Source organism: Crocodylus porosus, unplaced genomic scaffold (genome assembly GCF_001723895.1).
Source record: "Crocodylus porosus isolate Cpor-Errol unplaced genomic scaffold, CroPor_comp1, whole genome shotgun sequence".
Taxonomy (NCBI): domain Eukaryota; kingdom Metazoa; phylum Chordata; order Crocodylia; family Crocodylidae; genus Crocodylus; species Crocodylus porosus.
This window is the reverse complement of record NW_017728943.1, coordinates 97,162,128-97,188,124: the sequence shown is the minus strand read 5'-3', so window position 1 is coordinate 97,188,124 and position 25,997 is coordinate 97,162,128. Positions and strand designations below refer to the sequence as shown.

Below are 25,997 nucleotides of genomic sequence, written 5' to 3'. Positions count from 1 at the left end.
TACAACAGCATAACATCAAAAGTTCAGTCAGAAGCTTCCAAAAGCAAAAAGAAACAGGAAAGAATACAGAAGATTTGGAAGAAAATCTGATTGAAGGAACAAGTTTCCAATTACTGACTATTCTACAAGTCAAGGGGACCCTTCAAAGGAGAAAGCTGGGATCTGTGCCAGTTATGGCAAAAACAACCTAAAATTGTCTTCCTTCTTTCCAAATATCAGAAATTCAGCTTGAGGATCAGGATGTTTCATCTAGTAAAGCATTAACCACCAAGGACACAAAAGGACTCAGTGAGGAGATTTTCATGCAGACAACTTAAAGTAGTCAACCTTAACCATCAAAAACAAACATTATGAATAATAATGCCTCTGTAAAAAAAAAAAAAAAAAAAAAAAAAATTTGAAACGCAGATTTTTGTCACGGTGTTAGAAGAAACCAACTTTTCCGAGACCTCTGAAAATGTCCTCTAACAAAGCCTCCAAAGGCCAGATTTGACATTCCCAATGTTTCTAAAGTTAAAAAAAACAAACAACTTTGCTTCTATGCAAATCAAAGCAACAAAGAGAAACCAATGCTATTTTTATTTAATTTGTTGCAAGCCACTTCTGAATGACCTGGTCAGCATGAAAAGCTAGACTGCAGGTAGCTGGAAGGGATACATTAAAAAACAAACAAACAAACAAACAAACAAACAACTCAGAGACACATGCATGCCCTAAACACAGCTTTTTGTAGAAGGTGTCTGAAAAACCTACTCTTAAGGGTTGCTAATAGGGGCCAGACAAGGATTCCCTTTGCTCCCATGAATAGTAACTAACTTCTGGGGAATTTTTTCACCTTTTCCTGAAACATTAGGACTAGAATAGATGGATTTATTTTCTGATTGGGGTACACTGATTGGCTTGGCAGTACTTAGAAAACTCAGGGTTCCTGATTGGTGGGTATTGCTCTTCTGTTCAGGGCCATTCCAAATGCCTAGATTTGAGGTTAGGAGGGAATTTTTCTTTTAGGTCATATTGGCACAGACTGTAGGCATTTTTTCCTTCATCTGTAGCATAGAACATACAGTAAGAAGAGACATCTAGTGTCAGGATGCATTCTTTTAAATAACTACTTAGTGACATGGAAATTATATGCACCTTTTGTAATACCTAGGATGCATCTTGAAATGTAGCAACCTCAGTATTTATGAATAGAAACAAATGCATGTCAAAGAACTTTTCATAATGGATGTCCCTTAAGAAATGCAATATAATATAGACATGCTGTCCTGCTACTTACAATAGATACTTTGATCCCCTCAATTAATATTTTGATCATTTCTTTCAGAAAAGGATTTGTATCATTAGGCAGCTCTCGGTGCTCTTCCTCTTCAGATGCTTCCAACTGAGATGCTGAAAGTCTGCTTTGGATTGTGGTCTCTGGTGCACCCAGTACATAAAGGCAATCCTGAGTAGATTCTTAAATTTTAAAAAGCACAAATAGAGCAATTTCATCATAGACCATTCTAACCATGCTGTTCTTGTAATTAAACCTATTCAGCTGTACAATACAGTACATATATGAACATTCACTGGTTTGTGGATAAAGCTAAACAAGTCACTCATCTAGGCTCAATATTTAGGGCTAATAAATAAATAAAGCTCAATTCTGTAGGTGTTCCACATGCACAACTCCCATATGTTTGAAGTTTCACCGAGTAGAAAAAGAACACGAGACCCTCATTAATGAATATTCACAAAATTCACAGAAACATAAAAAACAAATGACTAATAGCAGTAGGCCATATGCACTAGACTTCTAATTCTAAGGTTCCTTAATGCACGTTAATGCAATAATGCAGTTCTTCATCTTCAGCAATTCAATGCAACTTGGAAATCAGCACTGCTCAATTTTGCCAGCAGGCCAGACTCTTGCTGGTGGGAGCAGGGCTGTCACTTCTGAAGACCCTGCTTTTCCACTGATTGGACCAGAGAACCTTCCAGTCAACCCTGAGGGACAGGGACTGAGAAAGTAGCTGGCCATACTAGGAAGCTGAAATGCAGGTACTCAACCTCTAGCCCCACAATTAAGTGGAGGCACTAGGACCTGAAAGGCCTGAGTAAACTGCTGACTGGGTACACGGAGTGCCTGGATATAGGGACGTGTAAAGAAGGGGTATCAAAATCACTTGCTCTGACAGGCTGGACCTGGATCCACTGCATAGCCTGATTTCAGAACCCAGGGGGATGAATACCACTGATGCTGATCCATGCTTTTCCCCTGTTGCTTATTTTAGTTGCCAAGAGCACTGAGAGATCCCATATTTGGCTGTAGGCCAGGGGTGGGCAAAATATGGCCCGCGGGCCAGATTTGGCCTGCCAAGCACTTCCCTCCGGCCCACGGAGCCCGTTCAAAACCCAGGTAATGGTGATTGCCTCTCTAAAAGCTTCCAGTGGCACCTCAGGCTGTTTACTTGGGTTCTGGTTGCAAGACAACTAACCCTGACCTCAGCCTACCCCAGCTGACCTTGCCCCACCCTGGTTCAGACCATATTTACAGCTTGAGAGGGGTGGGGGGGGCTGGCCCAGAACCTGTGACGCCAGTGAGAGGAAAGAGTGTCAGGGCAGCTTCTGCTTTGCTGCATGGGACTGGAAAGGGCCCTGCCCTGCAGGTAAGCCAAGGAAAGTGGCTGCTGGGCAGGCTTTCCCCATACTGTGCCGTGCCACTCAGGCTGTGTGGGGTCAGGCTGGGCTGGCACTGGGGAGGGAAAGCAGCAGCAGCTGGGCCATGACTCCAGGCCAGTCAGCACCAGGGAAAAGAAATAGTGGCGGAGCAGTGTGCCACTTGAGATGGGATGGGACGAGCTGGGCCAGAGCTCAGCTACACTTTCCCCCTACCTGTGCCAATCAGTCCCGAGTGGCACATGGCTTTGCTGCTGCTTCTGCTGGCCGGTGCCAACCGAGCTGGGCTCCTCCTGTCTCCAGCAGCACTTGGGAAGCTGGCTTCAGCTGCACGCTGCTCCAGATGGGATGGATCCATCCGGGTTGGCACCAGCCAGGAAAAAACGGCATGCAGCTGAAGCCGGCTTCCTATGTGCTACTGGGGACGGGAGGACCCCGGCCAGGTCTGCACTGGCTGGCAGAAGCAATGGCGGAGCCGTGTGCCACTCACGCTGGGACGAACACAGCCAGAGTGGTAGGGGCTCAGCTGCATTTTCCCCCTACTTGCACTGGTCAGTCCCAAATGGCACACGGCTCCAATGCTGCTTCTGCTCGCTGTGCCAACCCAGCCGGGCTCCTCCCATCCCCAGCAGGACATGGGAAGCTGACTTCAGCTGCATGCCGCTTTTCCTGGCCAGTGCCGACCTGGCGGGGTCCGTCTCATCTGGAGCAGCAAGTGGCTGAAGCCTGCTTCCCATGTGCTGCTGGGAACAGGGCCCGGCTGGGTTGGCACTGGCCAGCAGAAGTGGCAGTGCAGCGTCCTGCCTTTTGGGACCAGCTGGGCACAGGTAAAGGGAAAATGCAGCAGCATGTGGGGAAGCCACCGCTTGATAGGGGATGGGATGGGTTGGCCGGGCTGCACCGGGGAGGGAAAGCTGTGGCTGAACCCCCTGTGGCTTGGGACAGGAGAGGTCCTACAGCACTGGCGAGGGGACCTGGGCTGGGTCAGGACCAGGTCATGCCGGCACCAGTGATGGGTTGTGGGGGTTGGCCAGCTTTTGATGCCTGGGACCTGATGGGGTGGGCTGGGTCCTTGCTTGTGGGAGGGGTCAGGTTCCAAGGCCACCTTTCCAAAAGGTGTACTTTCCAGGGGCAAGGGGAAGGATGTCCGGTGGCAAAGGTCAGGGGTTATGGGGCGGGACTTCCGGTCCCAAGATGGCGACCAGGGGATGGGGTAACTGAAGGGGTGGAGCTACTCATGCAGCATTTGACAGCTCGCCAAAACTCATCAAGTGGCCCTCTGCCTGAAATAATTGCCCTCCCCTGCTGTAGGCAAATAGTTTGGGGGGACAGGGTAGGGAAGGAAGCCATGGGAAAGTAGTAGTGGTGGGGTTCTGGGGCCATATCAATACAGCAGCTCCAGGACCATGCTTGACAAGCCCTGCAGGCCACAGTTTTACCATTCGCAGGTCATTTGCAGCCACAGGCCATCAGTTGAACCCCCAAATGTTGAGGATTGGGGAAGGACTTTATAGGCGATAAGCAGATGCTGCATTTCTCCTCCAAGAAAGCCTTTTGTCTCTGTGCCCTACAGGAGTTCAGATTCTTTGTCCTGCTTCAAGTACCTGTGAAGCATGCCAGATTAAGTGTGCTAACAGTTCCCCCACATCCCAAACCTGGTCCGACTCTGTAAAGGTTACTCTGGGTCATTCCAGGGACAAGCCTGTTAGGCTGTCTGCTCTCCCTAGCTAACTACTGGAAGAAGGTACCTACTAGAGGAGTAGTAATGCAGCTTGGAAAGACTACTGTGTATAAGTGACTGTGTTCCTCCTACTGTAACCCAGGACAAATAAACTGGTTTACACCCATATGGTAATATTCTCAGACTTGTTCTATTAAAAAGCCTCATATAGCTAGAGAGTCTTGGTAAATGAAATAGATGGGTACAGACAGAATGAAATTGAATCCAATCCAACTGTCGAGGATTTAATTCATGAAGCAAAAGCCAAACACTGATGATAGCAGGGAAGATTTGGAAAAAAACCCACAAAAAACAGCTAATTAATCCAAATGAATCATAAATCTGGAAAAACTCCTGCTCTCTGTTCCTTCAAACTTACAATGAACCAGTAAGAGAACATGAATCATTTTTTTCATGCAACAAAATGCTGGCACTGTCAATGCAAATATGAATATAAAAGTAATTTTTTTGTTCCTACCTAGATAAATGAGCCTGTTAACAGCTAGAACAGTTAGTCTCTGTAACCTCTGTACAAACTCAGTTTCAGTAGCTCTGACTGGATTCTCTTGGCTCATTCTCCGCTGTATCATCATATTGAGTTCATCACTTGCTACTAAACGCATTTTCATCAGCAGCGTATCAGACTGAGCAATGGAAAGTTTTCTGGAACCTGAGGCAGAAATATTAATAATCAGTCTAAGGAAAAAGTCACATGTCATTTGTAAGTTAGATTCATCAACAGCTTACATTCAGAAAGCTGCTGTTAGAAAGATAACTGAAATACATTAGTTTAAAGGGAATTGGAATGCCAGAGTTGTCAGGGTTCTGGGTTTGTTTGTTTGGTTTTTTTAATGTAAATGTAAATTTTTTCCCATTGAAAATAAGATGCATATGAAATCAAAGAAATAGTAATATGTAATCCAGTAAAGAGTTTGCAACAAAGCTGTACAGACATATTTAAAAAAAAAAATCTGTAATTTTGCATTTTAGATTATATAAACTGATGTAATTTAAAAAAAAATGTTCACAGTACAAAATAGTTTCTGGATTATCACTGTTTTTTGCTACCTTGCTTTTACAGCATCAATATATTACTCATCCTATTATTTTTTCTTACTCTAGCATGCTGTTAGGAAAATAGTTTCTAGCCATATGAACCGAGAATTAGCAAGGCATATTAACAGCTCAAACACACTGGGTGCATACTGATCTATCAACACTATTTTGATAGATGCACTTTTACCAAGCTAATCCTGCAGAAACATTTTTTGTGAAATGTTTTTTTAGGATGCATTGGTAGGCATCACTATCACCATTACTGCACCTACTGCTGGAAGGAATGTATATGAAGTGGATCCGGTGGGAAACTGTAGGGGTAGTTCCAGATTTAACAAACTGAAGGAGGGGGATGCCAGAAACTGACCATATGAATAGACATGTTGTCCTGGTAGATGAGGAATAATGGAATCTTTCATTGCAATTGAACCTTGTTTTAAACAATTAACAAAAAAATAACTTGAGACAACTCATCAGCTAAGTCTTATACATATATAAATGACAGCCTTGATTTAGGAAAACATTTTCCAGACAGAAGAATCCCAAAACATATAAAATGATCACTGAAACTGATTATGTCCCTCATCCCATGAGAGAAACTTCTGCTAAAATGGTTTGACTATGTTTCTAGGAACAAGATTAATATGGGCAAAATATATATTTTTTATTTTTCTTCATTGACTGGACCTACAACTTGACAACAGGGATATCACCCACTATCGGGTGTGTGCCTTTTTGTATTCTAATGAAATTTTTCTTCTAAATCAGTTTGCATGTGCTCAATAGAGACAGAATTTGGCAGATAAAATTATCAAGAGTCAGCCTTCAACGAGCATGTGCCACTACTGGCTGCAGGAGCAAAACAGTACTTTTACTGCAATTGTTTCTCTGATCAGCCAGGGGCTGCTGTAGTGTTAGCAGAGGAACTGAGCAATTCTCTCCAGCTCAGTGCTCTCTCTGTTGGTGGGTGAATGAAAGAGAAGGTTACTTAATAAGAAAGCAGAGAACAGAAAAGATGAGTGAGGGAATTGAGTATGATAGAAGCAGAGTAGGCCAGAAACTGAGGATCCAGGCCAGATAGGTTTATAAGCCCTAGGAGCAAACTCTATTAGGATCTGGAAAGTGAACCCTGGGGTCCTTGCTACAATCCTCTGTCAACAAGTAGCTACGAAACTCTGAAAAGGCATAAATCTCATACCCCAGGTGCCTGATCCAGAAGGTAACGCACCCTACCAAATGCTACTTCAAAAGTGAAAAGAGCACTTCCCGTGCAGTGGATTAAAAAAAGTCCAAACACTGTTGGTGAACCACACATTGCAGATAAGCCTAAACCAAAAAAACTTCTGGTGGAGGGGAAAGTGGCCACAGAATCTAGGAAGTTGCACATTCAAGTTCCTGTAGATTAAATACTTTTAAAAAGTATTTTAAAATGTTAGGGTTGCAGAAGTTTCACACACCAAAGGTTAAGAAATGTCAGCGTTATAGACCACCCTTGTGAAAAAGCAGTACGAAACAGTTTTTAAATATATAACCATATGGTCTTGCGAGGAAAAAGTTTTGATCATTTAATTAAGACTAATTGCAATACAATATTGACAGGGGTCTGAATTAATGTTATATTCCAAGCTATTTTGACTTTTCCTATTTTTTCCTGTGTGAGATCCCGAAAACAACATGGGTTCCTCCTGCCTCCCCACACATACTACACTTCATGTAGGGAACAACCTCATGACTTAAGATTCTGTTCAAAGCAGGGCTGAATACAGTTTCTGGAATGATATAATATAAAAGTTATTGGGGTACAGAAAATGTTATTGCAATCTACTCCCTCTCCAACACACACAAAATGATACTTTTTCTATAAAAATAGTACAAAGTTTCCCCACTACCCTGAAGCTTGTATTTGACTTTTAAAATGATTTTTTCATAGGTTTCCAAATAAGATGCACCTTATTTCCAATGCTATTTTTTGCTAAGCTATAAATATCTTCGTTATGAAAGTTTCCCAAGAAAGAGATACATAACCATATAAACAATTGATGTATTACAAAACAGTCACAGAAAGAAAGCTATTGCCTAAATATCAACTTAGATAAATGTCATTAACTCTGTTCCAAGGAAGAGCAGAGTAATTCCTAAAACAAAAATCACAACACACTATAGTACTGCCACTCACCAGCAATGCTTTTACGTTTCTGTAACATTGCATGATGGCAGGTAGCAGGTAAATGTAGAGAGCTGGCCTGTTCCTGAGAATCTTGGTTTGCTGTAGTTTTTATTAATTCAATAGCTGCATGAAGAACTCTGAACTGCAGTGTAATTGCCATATCTATAAAAAGAATAATGAACGTGTGAAATTTTCCTGCAGGTAACTACATAAGTAACCCAAATGTTAGCATTTTCTCTATCCATATTTCTATGAAGTATTACAAAGTATCTGACATGCTAGTAACTTTTAATGAATCTTGATGCTGATATTTTAAGGAGTCTTCAAAAAGGAGACATTTTAAAAATATATAGTTATAACGTCCCCTTATATCTGTAATATGAGAGGCTATGCATTCTTGGATACTAAGAATGTGATCTACAAAAATTGGCCCAATATCACGTGTGCCATAGTATTCAAACCAAAGCATTCAAAACCAATTTCAAAACAAAGAGGAAATAAACCAAGATAGAACCCTCAAGACTAAAATCTGGTCGTTTATTTAATTTTTTTTTTTGGAGAAAATAGAACCCCTGAGTACTTCATTTTAGTGCATCAAAAATAGTAAAAAGTTGCCCAGGGTGCAAGTAGAATTTCAGTTACTGCTCAGCTGAATTAGCAGTAAATAACTGCAAACCACAATACAGATCCCTAACTATCCCCCATACAACTATAACTTAAGGTCCATACCAGAAAAACAAAATCAGTTTTGTGACTGGAGTATCCACTTTGAAATTTTACTGTTATCTTACTCCCCTCTCCCCTATCTCCCACAAGAACTGAGAAAAAAGGCAAAAGAGTTCCTGACTTACTTTGTGTCCTCTCATTTTTACTATTCTGAAGATGTCCCAATAATACAATAAGATCTTCAACAACACGAAAGTACTGAGATCCTGAGGAACTGCAGGCGTGGATTGTGACTGCGACTAGTAACTGTTGAATATCACATGCAAGTAGCTTGTAGTCATTCAAGGGAATGCTGTAAATAAAGTCAGTTTTAGTTATTACAACTAGAACCATTTAAGTGATATACAACATGACTACAGAAAGTTATATTTGTATAACTGACTTCCACATTTGTTACAAAATCAAGTACTTTTCATTCATTCCCAAATGCTATTAGACTAGAAAAACCCCTCATATTACAAACAAGTAATTGTACCTAGTTTTATAGTTCCTGAAAAAGTTGAATAGCCAAAGGAAAAAAATAGCCTGAATAACAAAAGCAAAATTTGGAAAATAGTCCAACATAACAACAGTACATGAAGTTGACAAATATCTTGAAGTTTCAGACTATACAATAAACTTCTGACATTTAAGGCTTTTGATCTGTTAAACTCACAGGAATCAGAAGTCTATACAATATGCTGAAGTTCATATTTAAAATTCTTAAATTTTTTTGGAACCAGTCTGAAGTTTTATAAACAAAACACTTACTTTTGTTCCAGTCCATTGAGTGCTGCTAATGTATTACACAGGACATACAACAAACCATTATCAAGCAGCATGTCTGCCACTTTAGAGCAGGAATTTATGATTTGCAGCAGAAGACAGAAGGAATTATGCAGCAATACATTATCATACAGAGAGTTTTCTATAAGTCCCAAAACAGGAATGATGCACCATTTCTGAAAAAGTCCAGCATTTTTCACGTCTTCCAGATCAAATCTATTAGAACAGATGTAAAATAAGACATATACCATGCCTTTAAGGATTATCACAAAATCAATATCAAGTAGAGTCTATACAAACAAACATTGACGTCTTGACAAAGGGATAGGAACAATTTCCATGGTCATTTCACATTAATGGCAGTACCACTGTTAAATGTAGTAACAACTACATAAAGTGAAAAAGATTTACAGAGAATGAGACCCCTTAAAAAGGAATTTCAAAACTTGATTTTTAAAATAATTTTTGTTCCATTAAGAAAGTACAGCGTAAATCTAAATTTCAACTTCTATTAAAAACCCACTGGCGCAGCAAGTTATTACTCAACCTGTTTCCAGTAATAAATATTGGAACTGGCAGGGACACTTATGAAATAAAATATGGCTTTGCTTTAATAAAATAATACACTGACCAAGAGGAGGCTTTGATGCACTGGATCCATTATGACTGAAAAAATAAATCTGGGAAAGAAATCTCTTGTTTGACTTGTGGTATTGAAGTGAACAACTTCACTACAGTCCTTGTCTATTGCATAATGGATAAGGAGATTGGATCATTCTTATAAAAGTATTATTTGTGCCACATCACCACAAAGATTTGATTAAGCAACACAGCAGAACGCTAACGCGTCTTGCAGCCATGAGAGCTGTCTTTGGATCCTCCTTTCTTTAATTCCTTTTGGAGAGAAGTCCTCTTTCCTTGGGGGAGTTGGGGAGAGGGGAAAGAGATGAGGGGGAGGCTGCTGTATAAAAACTGGTATTTTTAAAAGCTTGTTGTAAGAAAGCAATGCTCTACTGGGTGAAAGGTATACACAGAAGCTAAGTATGGTTTCCATACTTCTATGGAAGGCAACTGAAGTAAGAGAACTTTTTGCCAATTGTGGGCACTTGACTATACCATATAGAGACCCTCTAATTCTGATAAGATCTTCATAAACATTGTGGAGCCTTAACTGACTAAACAGAGAGAAAGGCTATCCACCCCTTCAGCAGAACAGCCTGCTTGAAAAGTGATTTCCTTTCCTGACTACCAACAGGGTCTCTTCTTCTTTCAGTAGAAAAAAGAATGTACTAAAGGTTGTGAGGCTGGCTCTAAAGAAAACCTGGGCATTTGGACTTAATTACAGGCCAGGGTAGCTGCTAGGACTGAAATCTTTACCAACTAGTTATCACAGCTTTGTAAGTGGGGGCTGGAGTGGTATTTGAGATATTAATTTAGCTCTATGCCTAATATAAGTCCACAAAGAAGTACTGGAGGGGCTAAATTGATTATGGTAAATGCCAAGGACGCTGAAATCTTTGCAAGTGAACATGCATATGGGATATCCAATCCTGAGAAGGAGATGCGAGTGAAACAGGGTTTCAGCTGTTAGGGCTACGTAAAGCTTTGGTTGCTGATTTGATTCAGCAGAGATTTGGTCTGATTCAGTGGCCGAATCTCTGAAACTGAATTGAATTAGGAGACCCTTTAATCTCTGCAAATCGAATCAGAGGCCTCTAAATCTATTTGGAGAGATTCAGAAAGATATGATAATTCAGACATAGACACAGCTTTAAATGTTTTTTCTACATACCTCAAGGTACCAGGTGACTTGTGAATGCTGAGATGCTGGGGCAGATAGAGCATTCCACAGGAGCGCAGCGGGGTCCCCAGCATGCTCGGCAGCAGACCCGAAAGTGGACTGGAAGCACTTCCAGGTCCACCGGGAAGAACACTGGGGGGCCCCCCCTTACGTTCCCCCAGATTGGCAACTGGTGCCTTCTGGGTCTGGGGGGGCGCCCAGGGTTCCCCCGCAGCCAATTGCTGAGCCAGGAGGGTGCAGGGGGGCCCCCTTAGAGTGCTTGGCGGTGGACACGGAAGTGGAATGGAAGTACTTTTGGTCCACTTCCGAGTTCATCGGCGAGCACACAGGGCCCCCCTCCCCACGCTCCTGTTGGACAGCTGCATCCGCCCCAGTATCAGAGTGTTCACGTGCCACACCTGGTACCTTGAGGTATGTAGAAAAAACATTTAAAGCTGTGTCTATGGCCGAATCACTGATTCTCTGAATCAGCATCAATTCTTTGGATTTGGATTTGGATTTGGCTGAATTGAATTGGGAATGTGATCTGAATCAACAAATTGAATCACCGTCCCCGATTCGGTCCGAAGCCGAATTGCATATGGCCCATTTTGCACACCCATATCAGCTATACAGTAGCCTACAATTTAAGTAAATACAGTGCAACACTTATACATTTATTTTTTTTAATTGAAATTAAGTTATTGAAACCTTAAAGAAAATAATTCAACTCACAGGCAAATATTTTTATAACATTTTCATAATGTACTGTTTGCAGAGCTGTCTGTTACTGGGGGTTAAGGGGAGGTAGGAGAACTTCCCAAAAGCAATTATATCCTTACCATACAGACAGCTTAATCTTTTCTTAAAGAAAAAACTGCGTATTTATTGACTGTTTTAAGAAAACAGTACTTACTCTTCATCCAGGCCAAGAGAACGGCCAAAGAGCATTTCCAAAAAGCACTCAACAACTTCTTGAGTTCCTTGGTGAAGATACAATTGGTTGGCTAGCAAAGAGAAGCCACGATTCTTTAAGAACTTCTCCTTTTGTTCCCTAGTTGCTCTGTTGAAATATGCATCTAAAAACTAGAGAGAGAAATACATAGTTTTGATTCAAGATTAAATATTTGGGCGATTTATTTTCTTGGAAGTTAAAAAGTTCCTGTACTGCTTGGGAAAGAAAGTTAAACTTCAAAGTCTTTTCAGACTCCAAATTAATGGTCAAATTCTTCTGACTAGACTTGCAATTTCCACTGATTTCATTACATTCAAGAGCAAAAACTTTATTTTAGGAGTTTACACTATAGCATCACCTATTGTAAGGAACACAAAGTAAAAGATTTATCAGGTAAATGAAAAGTTAGCTTTAAAAAAAAAAGTCTATTTTAGATTAAAAATTTATATCTACACTGTTATGATTTGATTTTTTTGTAGTGTTGCTACTTTTTAAATCTCCTCTCAAATCTCCCTTCACAAATGTAAAGCAAATACTACCCTAGACTTGCCTTAAGCACAAAGTTCTCCTTCATAATTAGAATAAAACTACTGAAGTTAGCTTGAATCTTGAATTTCATGCTCAGGAAACAGCCTGGTTCACTTTAATGGGAAGTTCAGGTGAAAAAGCAGTTCGTGACTGACAGATTGGCAATGATACCCGAAGAAATATGAGAGTTTGCTAGCAATTTTTATAAATATTTTTATGCACTAAGCAGATTGAAGGATGATCATTTTCCTATAATGCTGATCACATTTTACAAGTTTCTTTTATTTCCATCATGATGGTCTTGTATTTGTTTTGTTATCCCTAACTTTAGTTAAAGTACATAATGTGGATCTAGACTGTCTATTAATAATTGATGTATATAGAAAACATTAATTTCTTCTCCAAAAAGTTTCTTAAAAGTTTAGATGCAAATCAACTCCATTTTACAGTGTATACATTTAAAGGATTAAAGCAAAAATAAGACTTATTTCTAAAAACGTGAATATTAAAGAACAACTTAGTTCAAGCCTATATTTGCACAAATGAGGTAGTTTATAATAGTCTTAGCTTTAGAACTTTAAAATTTTATGTATTCCTACTTTAATGACTCCTTGTTGTATGAGAGGTGATGGATGGTTCACAAGAACTATAAGAGTATCAGGCTGAATAAATTTGTCCATCACATCTTCCAGCATGATATCAGGCAGGATTAAAAGTACTCCACGCAAGAGGTCATATAAACCACAACATATAAGCACAAGAAAATCTTCTGTGGACCTGAAAACAGAGAAGTGTGTGTTACTGCTACAGTTATTGAATTTCCCACTGCTGTAAATACTAGCCTGTTCCTATGACAATACTGGCTGATAACTAACAAAAGGCTTTTCCCCACAATCCCCTCACCACTGTTCTCTCATTCTATTTCTTGCAGCACTGCTTTGCCTATATTAAATCAGTGGAGGGCAATATGAGCAGACTGCTATGATAATAGTGCCTTAAGGCATCAAATGAGTTCAGGGCCTCATTGTGTTGGGTACCTTGTAAACAGACAATTCTAGACCTTAAGCCAGTTGTTCTCAACCTCATAAGACTCAAGACACCCCTCAGAAAAATGCCAGCTCTTAGCTTTCAGCCTGGTTGAGAATTACTGCCTTAACAATATACAAGCAATATAAAGAACAATTTGTATTACAAGTACTCTGACAGACTACTCATAGTTTAAAACATAATATATACGATATCTGCTAGACTCCTTTTCAGACAAACTTAAGACTATAAGAAGCGTCATACTGCATCAGACCAATGGTCCTTCTAGCTTAGTATTCACTCTGACAGTGGAAAAAATGTATGCTATAGAAGGAGAGCACTGAACCAGACATCTATAGTGATCTATCAGCTATTCAATGTCCATCTGGCATCCACCAAATATTTGGAGAACATCCACTAAAAACATTTAATGCTATTATTGCAGAAGTTACAGTACAATGAATATTTTTTCAATGTTAAGTCTACTCATTTTCTAATATGATATGCTTACCTATCATCAAGGCTTTCAGATTTTTTAAGCGTCTGCTCACTGACTGAAGAAAAGTTAAGACCTTCCCAGTCTTCAGGAGGCACATTCTTGTCAGTCAGGCTTGGCCAGCGAAACATGGTTGATGGCCCACTATGAGCAGAAAATGCTAAACCCAAGCCTGGGAAATTATTTTGACTTTTCTGAAATGAAGGCAGCCCCTTCAGATGGTCAGGACGGCGCAATATTGATTCAGTATCACCACCATCCTCATTAGGTTTCAGATCTGCATTAGCTTCTTTGCTCTCAGGTGCATTGGTAGACAGTTCCTCTTCTTTTGGAATGTCAACAAGTATTTCAGCAGATGTTAACTCTGAATCACAAACTGTTTTCGCAGACTCACAGCTGCTGATAAAAAGTTCCTCCTGCACCCTTTTCAAGGTTTCAGAACTTTCCATTAACGTGATTTTTTCCTGTAGATTAGTCCTTCCTCCTCCAGCTTCCTGCAGGTGATCAATATTCTTGCCCAAACTCCCAGTTAGCCTTTTTGGATGCATTTGCGGTGAAGAAGGAGAAGATGCAGGTAGGCTTTTGCAACGTCGTTCCTGTACCTGAGAGCCCATTAACTGTGGCACACTAACTTTGGAAGCAATACCTCCTAAGAAAGTAAACAAAAAGAAAATTCTTAACTTCTATTTTGCATTAGAGATAATGCCTTCCCTAGAAGTACTACAATTCTTTTTCACCATCTGACAGATAAGCAAAATGGACTTTTTTTTTTTTTTAAATCATAAGAGTCTCAATTTTCCTCTTAACCCACACATTAAAAAAGTCAGCTATAAGACAGAACATATTCCTTTGGCATAAAAATTCACATTTTAATAATAAATCAGAATATTCAGTTTAGATGTAGCTTAAAACAATTTAATTGCTGTATTCATGGTCTTCATTCTCACAGCACAGGATGATTTTTCTTTTGTTTCAAAGATGAGAATTCATCTTAAATAACCATGCAAGTCATGCAATAATCAGAAGCAAATGACAAATTCTCAAAGTTGTGCTCTGTTATGTCTCATCCCTTCAATTATGTCCAATGGAAATAAAACCCCTAATATAACTAGGTTTTAAAAAAACATTGTTAGAGCAAATGCCAGAAGATGGTAGAATGACCACATGAGGGAAAGCATGACACGGTTAGCATTTATATGATACTTAAGAGACTGTAGCATTTCATAATCCTGCAAGTGAAAGGCTTGTTACTGTTTTGACAGTCAACCCTCAGTCTAGCAAATAAATAAATATCTGAAGAGCCAATTTGTAATGCCATTCCTGAGCTAACCACTAAACACTACATTTAAAAAAAAAGGATTATCCATGTCATGTATATCAATGCATGGCTGTGCAGGTGGTATTGCTAGCAGGGATTCGGCTTCTTTGACCATAGGATGTTGTTTCAAGAAGGCATGCTAGGAAGAGACAAGATCCACCTAATGAAGAGAAGAAAAAGCATCTCTGCAGACAGGCTTGCTAACCTGGTGAGGAGAGCTTTAAACCAGGGTTCGCAGGGGGAAGGAGATGAAAGCCCTGAAGTAAAGGGGGAAGCAGGAGACCTGGAGGAAGCACAAGGAGGAGGCAGCAGCAGCAGAGGAAGTCTTCTCATTCTTACTGAGCAAGTAGGGCAATCAGTAGTTACTTCTGGTGTCAGTACATGACCACATGGAGCCTGAGAAACAGGCAGGATGAAATGGTCCTTACACAGTCAAGGAACTGTCATGTAACTGGAAAAACAGATACTTGGTGTGATAGCTCACATGACTGGAGTACTGTCATGGATGGGTACAAACTGTTCAGGAAGGACAGAGAAGGGGAGAAGAGGAAGAGGAGTTGCACTGTATGTAAAAGTGCCATATGATTGCTCAGAGCTCCAGTATATAATTGGAGTTAGGCCTGCTGAACATCTCTGGGTTAAAGGTAATAGGAGACAGCAACAAGGGTGATGTCGTGGTAGGCATCTGCTATAGGCCACCAGACCAGGAGGATGGAGGTAGATGAGACTTCCTTCAGACAACTAGCAGAAATTCCCAGATCACAGGCCTTGGTTTTCATGGGGGACTTCAATCACCCTGACATGCCTGGAGGGCAATAAAACAGTGCAAAGACAATCTGGGAAGTTTTTGGAGAGCACTGGAGACAACTTGCTGATGCGAGTGTTGGAGACACCAACTAGGGGCTGTGCTCTTCTTGACCTGCTGTTCATAAACACAGAAGAACTAGTGTGGGATGAAGAAGAGGATGTCAACTTGGGCAGCAGTGACCACGAGATGATTGAGTTCAGGATCCTGACAAAAGAAAGAAAGGAGAGTAGCAGAGCATGGAGCCTAGATTCAGAAAAGTAATCTGATTCACTCAGGGAACCAATGGGCAGGATGCCCTGGAAGGCCAGTCTGAGGGGGAAATGGAGTCCAGGAAAGCTCGTTGTACTTTAAAAGAAACCTTACTGAGACAAATAATCCCAGTGTGCAGGAAGAATAGCAGGTATGGCAGGTGACCAACTTGCCTTGGCAGAGAACTCTTTGGTGATCTTAAACACAATAAGGAAGCTTACAAGAAGTGGAAGCTTGGATAGATGACTATGGAGAAATATAAAATACTGCCTGGGCATGAAAACAGGGAAGCCAAAGTACAATTGGAGTTGCATCTAGTGAGGGACCTAAAAGATAATAAAAAGGGTTTCTACAAGTATCTTAGCAACAAGAGAAAGGTCAGGGAAAGTGTAGATTCCTTACTGAATGGGGGAGGCAACCTAGTGACAGATGAGAAAGAAAATCCTGAAGTACTTAATGCCTTCTTTACCTTGTTCTTCGCTGGCCAGGTCAGATCTCAGACTACTGTATTGGGCAGCACCGTTTGGGGAGAAGGTGAAAGAAGGTGAAGCCCTCAGTGAAAGAACAGGTTAGGGACTATTTAGAAAAACTGGACATGTACAGTTGGACACATACCAGTCCATGGGACCAGATGCAATGCATCAGAGGGGCTAAGGGTGTTGGCTAACTGCAGATTGTAGAGCTGCTGGCCATTATTTTTGGAAACTCGTGGCAATCAGGGGAGATCCCAGACAATTGAAAAGGCACATATATAGTGCCTATCTTTAAGAAGGGGAAGATGGTGAATGCAGGGAACTACAAACCACCTCACCTCAGTCCCTGGAAAAATCATGGAGCAGGTCCTCAAGAAATCTTTTTCTAACCACCTGGAAGAGTAGAAAGCAATCAGGAACAGTCAGCATGGATTCACCAAGGGCAAATCATCACTGACCAACCTGATTGCCTTCTATGATGAGATGACTGCCACTGTGGATAGAGGGAAAGCAGTGAACACGATATACCTTAACTTTAGCAAGGCTTTTGATAGAGTCTTCCACAGCATTCTTACAAGAAAGCTAAGGAAGCATGGGTTGGGTGAATGGACTGTAGGGTGGATAGAAAGCTGCCTGGAGCATGGGTTCAATGGGTCAATGTCTAGTTGGCATCTGGTATTAAGTGGAGTATACCAGGGTTGGTCCTGGGGCCAGTTATGTTTAATATATTCATTAATGATCTTGAAGATGAAATGAAGTACACCCTCAGCAAGCTCATAGATGACACCAAGCTGGGGGGAGTCATAGATATGCTGGTGGGTAGGGCTAGTATTCAGAGTGACCTAGACAAATTAGAAGACTGGGCCAAAAGATAGCTCATGAGATTCAGCAAGGACAAGTGCAAAGTCCTGCACTTAGGATGGAAGAATCCAGTGCACTGCTACAGGCTTGGGACCAAGCAGCAGCTCTGTAGAAAAGGACCTGGGAGTTACAGTGGACCATAAGCTGAATACAAGTCAGTGTGCCCTTGTTGCCAAGAAAGCTAACAGCATACAGTTGCATTAGTAGCAGCATTGCCAACAGATTGAGGGAAGTACTTATTCTCCTCTATTCCGCACTGGTGAGACCACATGTAAAAGAGCCATATGATTACTCACAGTACCAGAGTATGGTGTCCAATTTTGGGCCCCCCACTACAGAAAGGATGTGGTCAAGTTGGAGAGAGTCCAGCAGAGGGGAACAAAAATGGTCTGGGAGCTGGGGTACATGATGTAGGTGGAGAGGCTTAGGGAACTGGACTTATTTAATCTACAAAAAAAAACTGAGGTGGGGATTCGATAGCAGCTTTCAAGTACCCGAAGGGTTGTTCCAAAGAGGAACCGACTGTTCTTAGTGGTGGCAGATGACAAAACAAGGAGCAATGGTCTCAAGTGGCAGCAAGGAAAGTTTAGGTTGGATAATCAGGAAAAAAAAAAAAAAAAAACTCACACTAGGGGGGTGATGAAGAACTGGAATGGGTTACCTAGAGAGGTGGTGGAATCTCTATCCTTGGAGGTTTAAGGCCCAGCTTGACAGAACCCTGGCTGAGCAGGGGGTTGGACTAGATGACTTCCTGAGGTTCCTTCTAACCCTAACTTTTTATGATTTAGATTACATATAATTTGAAATTGTTATAAATGAGATGAGGAATGGAAGCAAAGAATGCTTATCTTGTATATACTAAGTTGTTCATATCATACAGTTGTGTTTATTTCATACAGTTGTAGCCAAAGTTTATTCCTCACTACATGAATAGTGACTTCATAGTTAAGGTTGCACTGGTGCTTTTATTGCAAACCTTATTTTGACAAAAAATTACTATTGTGATCCAGGGATGAGACATTAAGAGTAGACATAAAAATGCCATAAGCCTACAGCAGTTTTAAAGTTTACATTTAATTTATTTTGAAGCAGTAATTCAGTATTTTATAAGCCTGGAAAAATTATTAGTTTGCACATCTAACAACATCGAATTGAAGTCATGTTGTTAATTCTAGCTATTTTTTTTTTTGGAAGCAGGGAGGTTTGTTAACTAACTACCATCAAAACTCCTCTCCATAATGTTCATCTTTCATAGCAGAAGTATGAAACTGGTTGACATTTCAAAGTTCATACAGAACACTTACAAGTCTGTCTTAAGTAAGGAACTCTTCTTTCACACAATGGGACATAATGGGAATAAGCTGTTTCTATTAGGTTTTCCTAGCTACTTTACCTCAAATACATCAAGCCAACACTCTACCAAGAGTGTAAAAAGAAAAAAAAAAAAAAAGAAAAAAAAAATCAGCATCTGGTTATTTCATATTCAAATACAATTGTCAATTTTTTTCTCATAATGTCTAGTTTAACAACGTATCAGTTTTATATTTTGCACTGACAGGACTGACAGTTTCAGCTTACTAATACAATTTAGCAAGCCCTTCCTTCCCTCCCCACATCATACATTGTGCAAGCAGCCCACCCCCACCCTTCCCATGCACATAGCTTGGCTCCCCCCTGTTGTATGCAGGCAGCCCAGCCCCTTTCACAATGCCTTGCCCCAGGGACACGGGTAGAAGGGAAAAACCACGGGAGGGAGGGGATGTCCAGAGACCCTGACTACTGCAGCAGCAGGAGCAATGAGGGGAGTGACAGGTGGGTGGGAGCCCACAGCCTATATGTTAACCCCTTGTGGGTTAACTAACCAACTAGCCAGCCCTGATGTACATCAAAGACAAATAGTTGCAGAAAATAGTGGTATGCACCATTAATTTACCTCGTGGTAGCGCAGCTGTAAATCCAGCTGGACTTGTAACTTCAAATGCAGAACTCTCCACTGGTTTCCCACCACTACTGAAATTTCTAAGGTACATGATTGATTGGACCTTCTCCTGAAAAATCTTGCCATCTAGGAACAAAAGGCAAACAATGATCAACAGCTTGGAATTTTTTCCTCTTAGTGAACCTAAGGTAAAGAGTTAAAAGATACAAATGGAATTTTTAGTGAGCCATGCATATTCCTGCAACATTCAAGGAGAGTACTCGAGGCAGTTTAGGGGAAACAATAAATATTTTTTGTGTATATAGTGTAAATAGTGTAGCAACGTGTTCAAAATCCACATAGTGAGAAGTCTGAATGCTCCATAGTTAATTATATTACATTTTTTCTCTTAGCAATATGCATTTTTAAAATGGTATTTCAAATGTGAATGCTAGTGTCAGAGGGCTCCAATTTTAGGATTCTACTATTATACATGACATCACAATGAAACACAAATGCAACAGCTGCATGACCGCTGGTAGACACCAGTTGTCTGAAGAAAATATGTACGTGCCAGGAAACAGAATGCCTGGCAAAATTTGGCTTAAAACATCTGAAAATAGTGACTGTAACATTATAGTTAAAAGACTAGGTTTCTGTTATACTAGTATCAAATGATACTTTTTACAATATGATATCTTTTTATAAAAGTGACACTGGCAAAAGCCCAAGGAATGCCATCTTTATAGTGGCATGAAATAATTTCCACTTATGGATGTAGAGAAATGCTTTTTTCCATTAACAGTTAACCTCTAGAGAGAAGAGAGTTCTGTTCTGGATTACAGTCTTCCTAACTTCACTCATTCCCAAACACTTTTCCTACTGCATACAATCAGATTACTGTATTTCTTCCCTTGACACTACAAATGGCTGCATGACTATTATATGCAGCAACATGAACCCTGTAATACCTTTCAAACTAAGGCCTAGTTGCAAAATCTTAGTTGTAACCTGCCTTATTGCATCAAAATGCAGTAAGATTAATTAAATTATTTTAAGAGAAATTTAGGAAGATTCTATTATACATCTTGTTGGAAACAAGTGACTAAATTAAGCAACATGTACATTACCAAGATGTGTGGAATACTGTATGCAGATGTATGCACTCACCACAACATCACTACAAGCACTTTGGGGAGCACATCTATAACATAGCAGGGGCATTCACCACTCAAGCATCAGACTGTATGTGAGCAGTAACTGTACATCCCAATTTGTTCTTTCCATTCATTTAGGAATTTTTTTTAAAGGAAAAAAGCTGGAGAATGAGCAACAACACAGGTGCTCTCAAACTGCCCCTGCCTGCTTCGCCCCACCACTTCAGCTGCCATCAACTGCCAGTGGCAGAGGGAAGCAGCAGCAGCAGCAGCAAGGGGCACAAGAGTGCCCAGCTTTACTATGGCGGAGCATAAACCCACAGGGTTTGAGAGTCACAGCTTTAAGGAAACACAGTATGGTTATCTGTTTATTCTAGTTTAAAAATTGGAATCCCTACAGCAATATTTCAGTCAAACTATACTAATGTTATTGAACCATGAGGTAAAACAGACTTGACAGAATGCTAAAAATATAGTGGTTGAAGAAGAGCAAATACCCAATCAGAGAAACCATAGTGACAGTGAGGGAGGCCCGAAATCAATTAAGAGGATTTTGGGCAGTGACTGTTTCTGTACCCTCAAGCCTGCTACTGTGAAAAGGTGTACACATGCAACTCATAATTGCCAATACTACCTAGAAGATTACATGATTGCATACAACCCAACAGACTGGATCAGTAAAGGGAGTCTTTACAGGAGGAGTTACCGTTGACACGTTGCCAGTAACAAAGCATTTTATTTAACAGCCTCAGAATTCTATTGTATCGAAAAAATATAATGTACAGTGTTCAGCTGTTCCCTGCAAGGGATTTACTGAGATGGGATGTTACTTTCAGTTAAGTTATCCAAAACATGGCTGCTCAAGATTTTTTTTTCCTGAGGGGAGCATGGGGGCAGGGAGGAAGGAGGGGGTTGGCACCCCCTTTTTGTCTGTTTTTGTAGTAACCATACTTTTTGATAAGATGGTATCACTGGCTCTTCACACATTAAGTGAATGATGAAATGCAGACAACAGTGCTCCAGTCATCCAACAACAACAAGATCAAGAGAGAAGAGAGTCAGGAATTAGTCATTTTTATTTTGATAACTGACTACTTTGTTTTTAACAATCTGCCTGACCTTTGTCTTGGTTCCCCCTTTTGCTGAACTTGACACTGCCACAAGATTTAATTTTTGCAAATTATACAAAATAGTACCTGCATTAGACTATTCTTAGGAGATGTCAGGGACCAGTTTACTTAGTAATTCAATACAGAGAGTGCAAAATGAAGTCCAATAAGATTTTTTTTTTTAAATAAAGCCTGTTGTAGTATAAGAAATGTTGGCTTTATGTCACTACTTCAGAAACTTTTGTACAGATGGAAGTTATATAGCAACATTCAACACAGGCATTCACAGTACAGCTACTTAGTTAGTTTAGTTTTATTTTCTAATCAGGGTGAGTGGCATTTTATTTTCTATTTGATATTATTTTGGAAGTAAAAATATTATATCTACCTATGTGCAGGGAAAAGTAGAAGTTGGTGGGATTGTGACAAACATATGTATTAGTAGGAGGGTGAACTGCTAAGAGGAAACTGAAGATCAGTGTCAGTAACTCCAGGTCTGGGGGAGATCCAAGCACTTCTTCAATAATTTTCACAAATGACCTACAAACCTCCCGAGGCAGAGATGCAAGATGCCCTTCTTTGTGCTCCTAGAAGAGAAACAAAGGGGTCAAGCTATAGTATTGCTATGTTGTTAACAATTATACCACAGCCCTGAACAACATTAAACTAGTTCAGCAGAAGGCCTCTTTTGTCAGAGTTGCATCTAGACCAGGGGATTTACTAGAAAAGATCATAGCATTACCTATGCTTCAAGATTTTGTAGCCTTACCAGATATAAATTCCACAAAGCACCCAAGTACTTCTGTAAATCTGGCCCTTATTTTGTAATATGGATTAAGTGGTTACCATTATTTTATAATAGTTCCCTTTTTTTATAAAATGAACATAAGTGTTTCAATTTTCCCCGAAATGCCTTTAATTTTGAAATGAAACTATTTCAAAATTCGAGGCAATGTTAAAAAAAAAAAAACTCAGGAAATTTACTATTATTCTTCTACTGAAGAAAAATCAAGTAGCATTATAGATCTGCAAAAGCTGAGAATGCAAAGTCAAAGGTTTAAAAGGTATTTAAAAAAGGCTGGGTAGTCCATGGTCAGTGCTGTACAAATGAAAATGGTTCACTTACTAGGAAATTGCACTTTATGAACGTGCGATCCCAATTCACTGCAAGCAGATATGGGGGGGAGGGGAGACCAGGGGGGTGTAGAAGGGAGGGAGATCAAAGGTGTCACTTTACATGTTAAGAGTTCCGGTTCATTTTACTACAACAGACAGAGGCATTTATACAAAGTTAAAGATACAGAAAATTATATGATGGACTGCTCAATCTGATGTTTTTGTTGTAAATGTGTATAAATTCTGTTTATTAACTTCTGTTTAGGTCACAACTGTGGCGAATATCCTAATGGATAAAAGTCATTACAAAAGTTCACTTGGAAAAAATAAAGCAACATAAACTAGATCAAGGAACAGTCAGCATTTCCAGGGCAATTTGATAAGGAGCAAGTAAGTTAAAAAGCACAACATGGAAAAAATAGATTAGGAGAAATGAGAAGAGACCCATAATAAGAAAAGGAATAATACTTATAATTAAGAACTCATAACTATGGTTTACAGAAGTGCATACCTTGGAAGTACTTGCCTTCATATTATGAAATAAAACCAAACTTCATTTTAAAGAAAAGTCATATTTATTCACATGATTAAAAGGTCATACAAAAAGATAACACAATAGGAATACAGAACCTGCTTTTGAAGTGGCATGATTTAATTTGTGCCACTGAACATTTTTAGGAAATCACACAAACAAAAAGCTGAGTGTTGCTAGTATAGAATCATTAATCTCTGAAGACTAATAAAAAAAAAAAAGTCAGAGGATACAAAAATACTACAAATCTACTTGTGCTTTATATTAATGGCAATATGAGCATAAAGATAAAACAAATGTCTACTGGAGAAGGATAAAAAAAAAAAAAAAAAAATTACTCCTGCAAATATATACGTTCTAGAACCATCTAAAACAGCCTAAATATCTAGTGGCAACGATTTTGATTGTAGGTGTGAGAGTCTGTCCTTTGCTCTTTCTTGACAGTACTACAACTGAGCATATAGGGAGCTTCCAAACTCCTTTGATCCCTTCTACTACCATTCTCCTCCAATGTCTGAGGAGGCATAGGCAGAGGGTGGGGACACAATGGGAAGAAAACAAATCTAAGGTATCAAGACTACAAGCTGTGAACAACTGTCAAAAATTTCTAGTCTGAACTGAAAAGTTGCCAAGCGGAAGGTAAGCGTTGAAACTGAAAGTACCTGCAGAACTTGACACGTCAGCAGGAATCGGTGTACCACTTGAGCTTTCAATAGTTGTTTGATGTTAAACATCTGTTGGTGATGATCAGCTCTAATAAGGATTTCTAGAGTTACTAATAGGGTTTCCCAAACACCTTGCTGAAAGAAAATAGAAAAGTGTACAGCAAGCAAAACTTCTAAACAGATTTTGTATATTACATCAGGGGTTGGTAACCTAGTCAGCTCAGAGATGTAGCTTCAGCACTGAGCAGCAGGGAGAAGTGGCAGCAGCAAAGTCCTACCTGCCTGCCTCGTACAGGAGCCAGGTCATTCCAGCCCCTCTGCCAGAAGATATTGCTGACCCCTCTACTACACTGAATATTAACAGCATAGCATATGAAGGTACTGAGATGTAATAACCAAATCAGGATGCTTTTTAACTTCATTGATTACATGCAAGTAAGACTAAAGAAAATTAAATCCATTTAATTCTGACATTTAAGCTAACAAAAGTAGCTTGCATGCAATCAGCAAGCTGAATAAGTACCTTATAATTTTACACTTGTAAGACTCCTTTTACAACTATACTAGGTTTGCAAAGCTACTTTAAATTGTCAAATATAACTAAAGTGAAGGATGTACCATTTGTTTTTCCATTTCATCAACTTCCTTAATATCTAAACTATTTACACAAGACAGCAAATACCTGTGCTTTAGACCATATCTTCCAATCAAGCAACAGTTTTTCTAGCAATTTGACATCTTGGATTACTGCATTGGAATCTACATCGAGCATGAATTGTCCATTCTCATTTATATGGAGAATCTCATCACTGTAGCATCCTTCAAGGAGTGTCTTAAAAACAGGAAAAGCAAAGCCTAGTAGTTAAACTTCTTGTGCCCACCAGCAGTGCCCTCAAAACGCATTGATTTAAGTCTGCCTGCAGCGACACAGAAGCCACATAGCTTTAGCCATGTGCATCATGTGAAGACTTATTAGCATTGTGCTGGGCTAACTGGCTGTCACTCAGCAGTACCAATTAGCTGACGGCACCATATGCATGTAGCTACATTGCTTCCAGCATAGAAGGCAGCCTGCCCAGAACAGTTCAGCATGAATAAGGGCGCTGGTACTAGGCATGGTAAATCAGCCAAACAGATTCCTTGACAAAGGAATGAATCTACATCCTTCCCGGAATTATGATCGCTAAAGACACACCAACATCTTTATTCTCTCTAGAAAAAGCATTTTAGGGACTCAAAGCTCACAGAGCTTTTTCTAAGCTTGAAGCAGTTTTGTTTTGTACTTTCAGAGTAACTAGAAATGTTATGTACCCATCCACAGAAACTGGGTGTACAGAAATTTCTAAAAACCAGGAACCTGTGCGCTTTCATGTTAGGCACCCAACTCTGGTACTTTTGAAAGCCCTGTTTATAAAATGTAGATTCAAGTCTTTCTCTATAATTTGATGACTACTGTCCAGTTTTGTAGCAGAATGAACAAGTCATAGTGCACACTTCAAATAATTCTTAAGCATAGGTTGAGTTAACCCTCAAGCGCAGCCCCAGGGATTCTGTCCTCAGAACCAATATCTGTACATCTTAGAAACATTGCAGTTATTCCCCAATATATGCAGCGCAATTTCTAAGCAAGGTATTGTATCAGTTTATCAAGAATTGTGACTACAAGGTACCTTTAAACATTTGCATCCTAAAGTGTCCCAGTAGAAATGCTGTCAGGTCCCCTTGCAAAGCCAGCAGACCAAGGCACTTAAGGGAGCCCACCCTTGCCCCAATCTGTGCGCAAGGCAAGAGCCCCCAAGGGGACACTTGCCTGCCTGTACACTAATGCCAGGAGCCTGGGCAACAAGCAGGAGGAGCTCATTCTCCTGCTCAGTGCAAAGAATTATGACATCATTGGGATAACAGAGACCT

At 40.1% G+C, this 25,997-nt stretch overlaps 1 protein-coding gene across 1 annotated transcript in view; it reads right to left on the bottom strand.

Annotated features, from left to right (window-relative positions):
- Nucleotides 1-25,997, bottom strand: part of LYST (lysosomal trafficking regulator) — a 122,266-nt gene that overhangs the window by 34,965 nt on the left and 61,304 nt on the right. The window contains exons 19-30 of the mRNA XM_019549833.1: nucleotides 24,769-24,918; nucleotides 24,084-24,221; nucleotides 22,162-22,360; nucleotides 19,523-19,654; nucleotides 13,896-14,529; nucleotides 12,958-13,135; nucleotides 11,792-11,961; nucleotides 9,081-9,311; nucleotides 8,456-8,622; nucleotides 7,614-7,766; nucleotides 4,860-5,051; nucleotides 1,280-1,458 (exon numbers count right to left, since the gene is read on the bottom strand). Coding sequence (XP_019405378.1) covers nucleotides 1,280-1,458; nucleotides 4,860-5,051; nucleotides 7,614-7,766; nucleotides 8,456-8,622; nucleotides 9,081-9,311; nucleotides 11,792-11,961; nucleotides 12,958-13,135; nucleotides 13,896-14,529; nucleotides 19,523-19,654; nucleotides 22,162-22,360; nucleotides 24,084-24,221; nucleotides 24,769-24,918 — 2,523 coding nt within the window. The remainder of the gene's footprint in view (nucleotides 1-1,279; nucleotides 1,459-4,859; nucleotides 5,052-7,613; nucleotides 7,767-8,455; nucleotides 8,623-9,080; nucleotides 9,312-11,791; nucleotides 11,962-12,957; nucleotides 13,136-13,895; nucleotides 14,530-19,522; nucleotides 19,655-22,161; nucleotides 22,361-24,083; nucleotides 24,222-24,768; nucleotides 24,919-25,997) is intronic.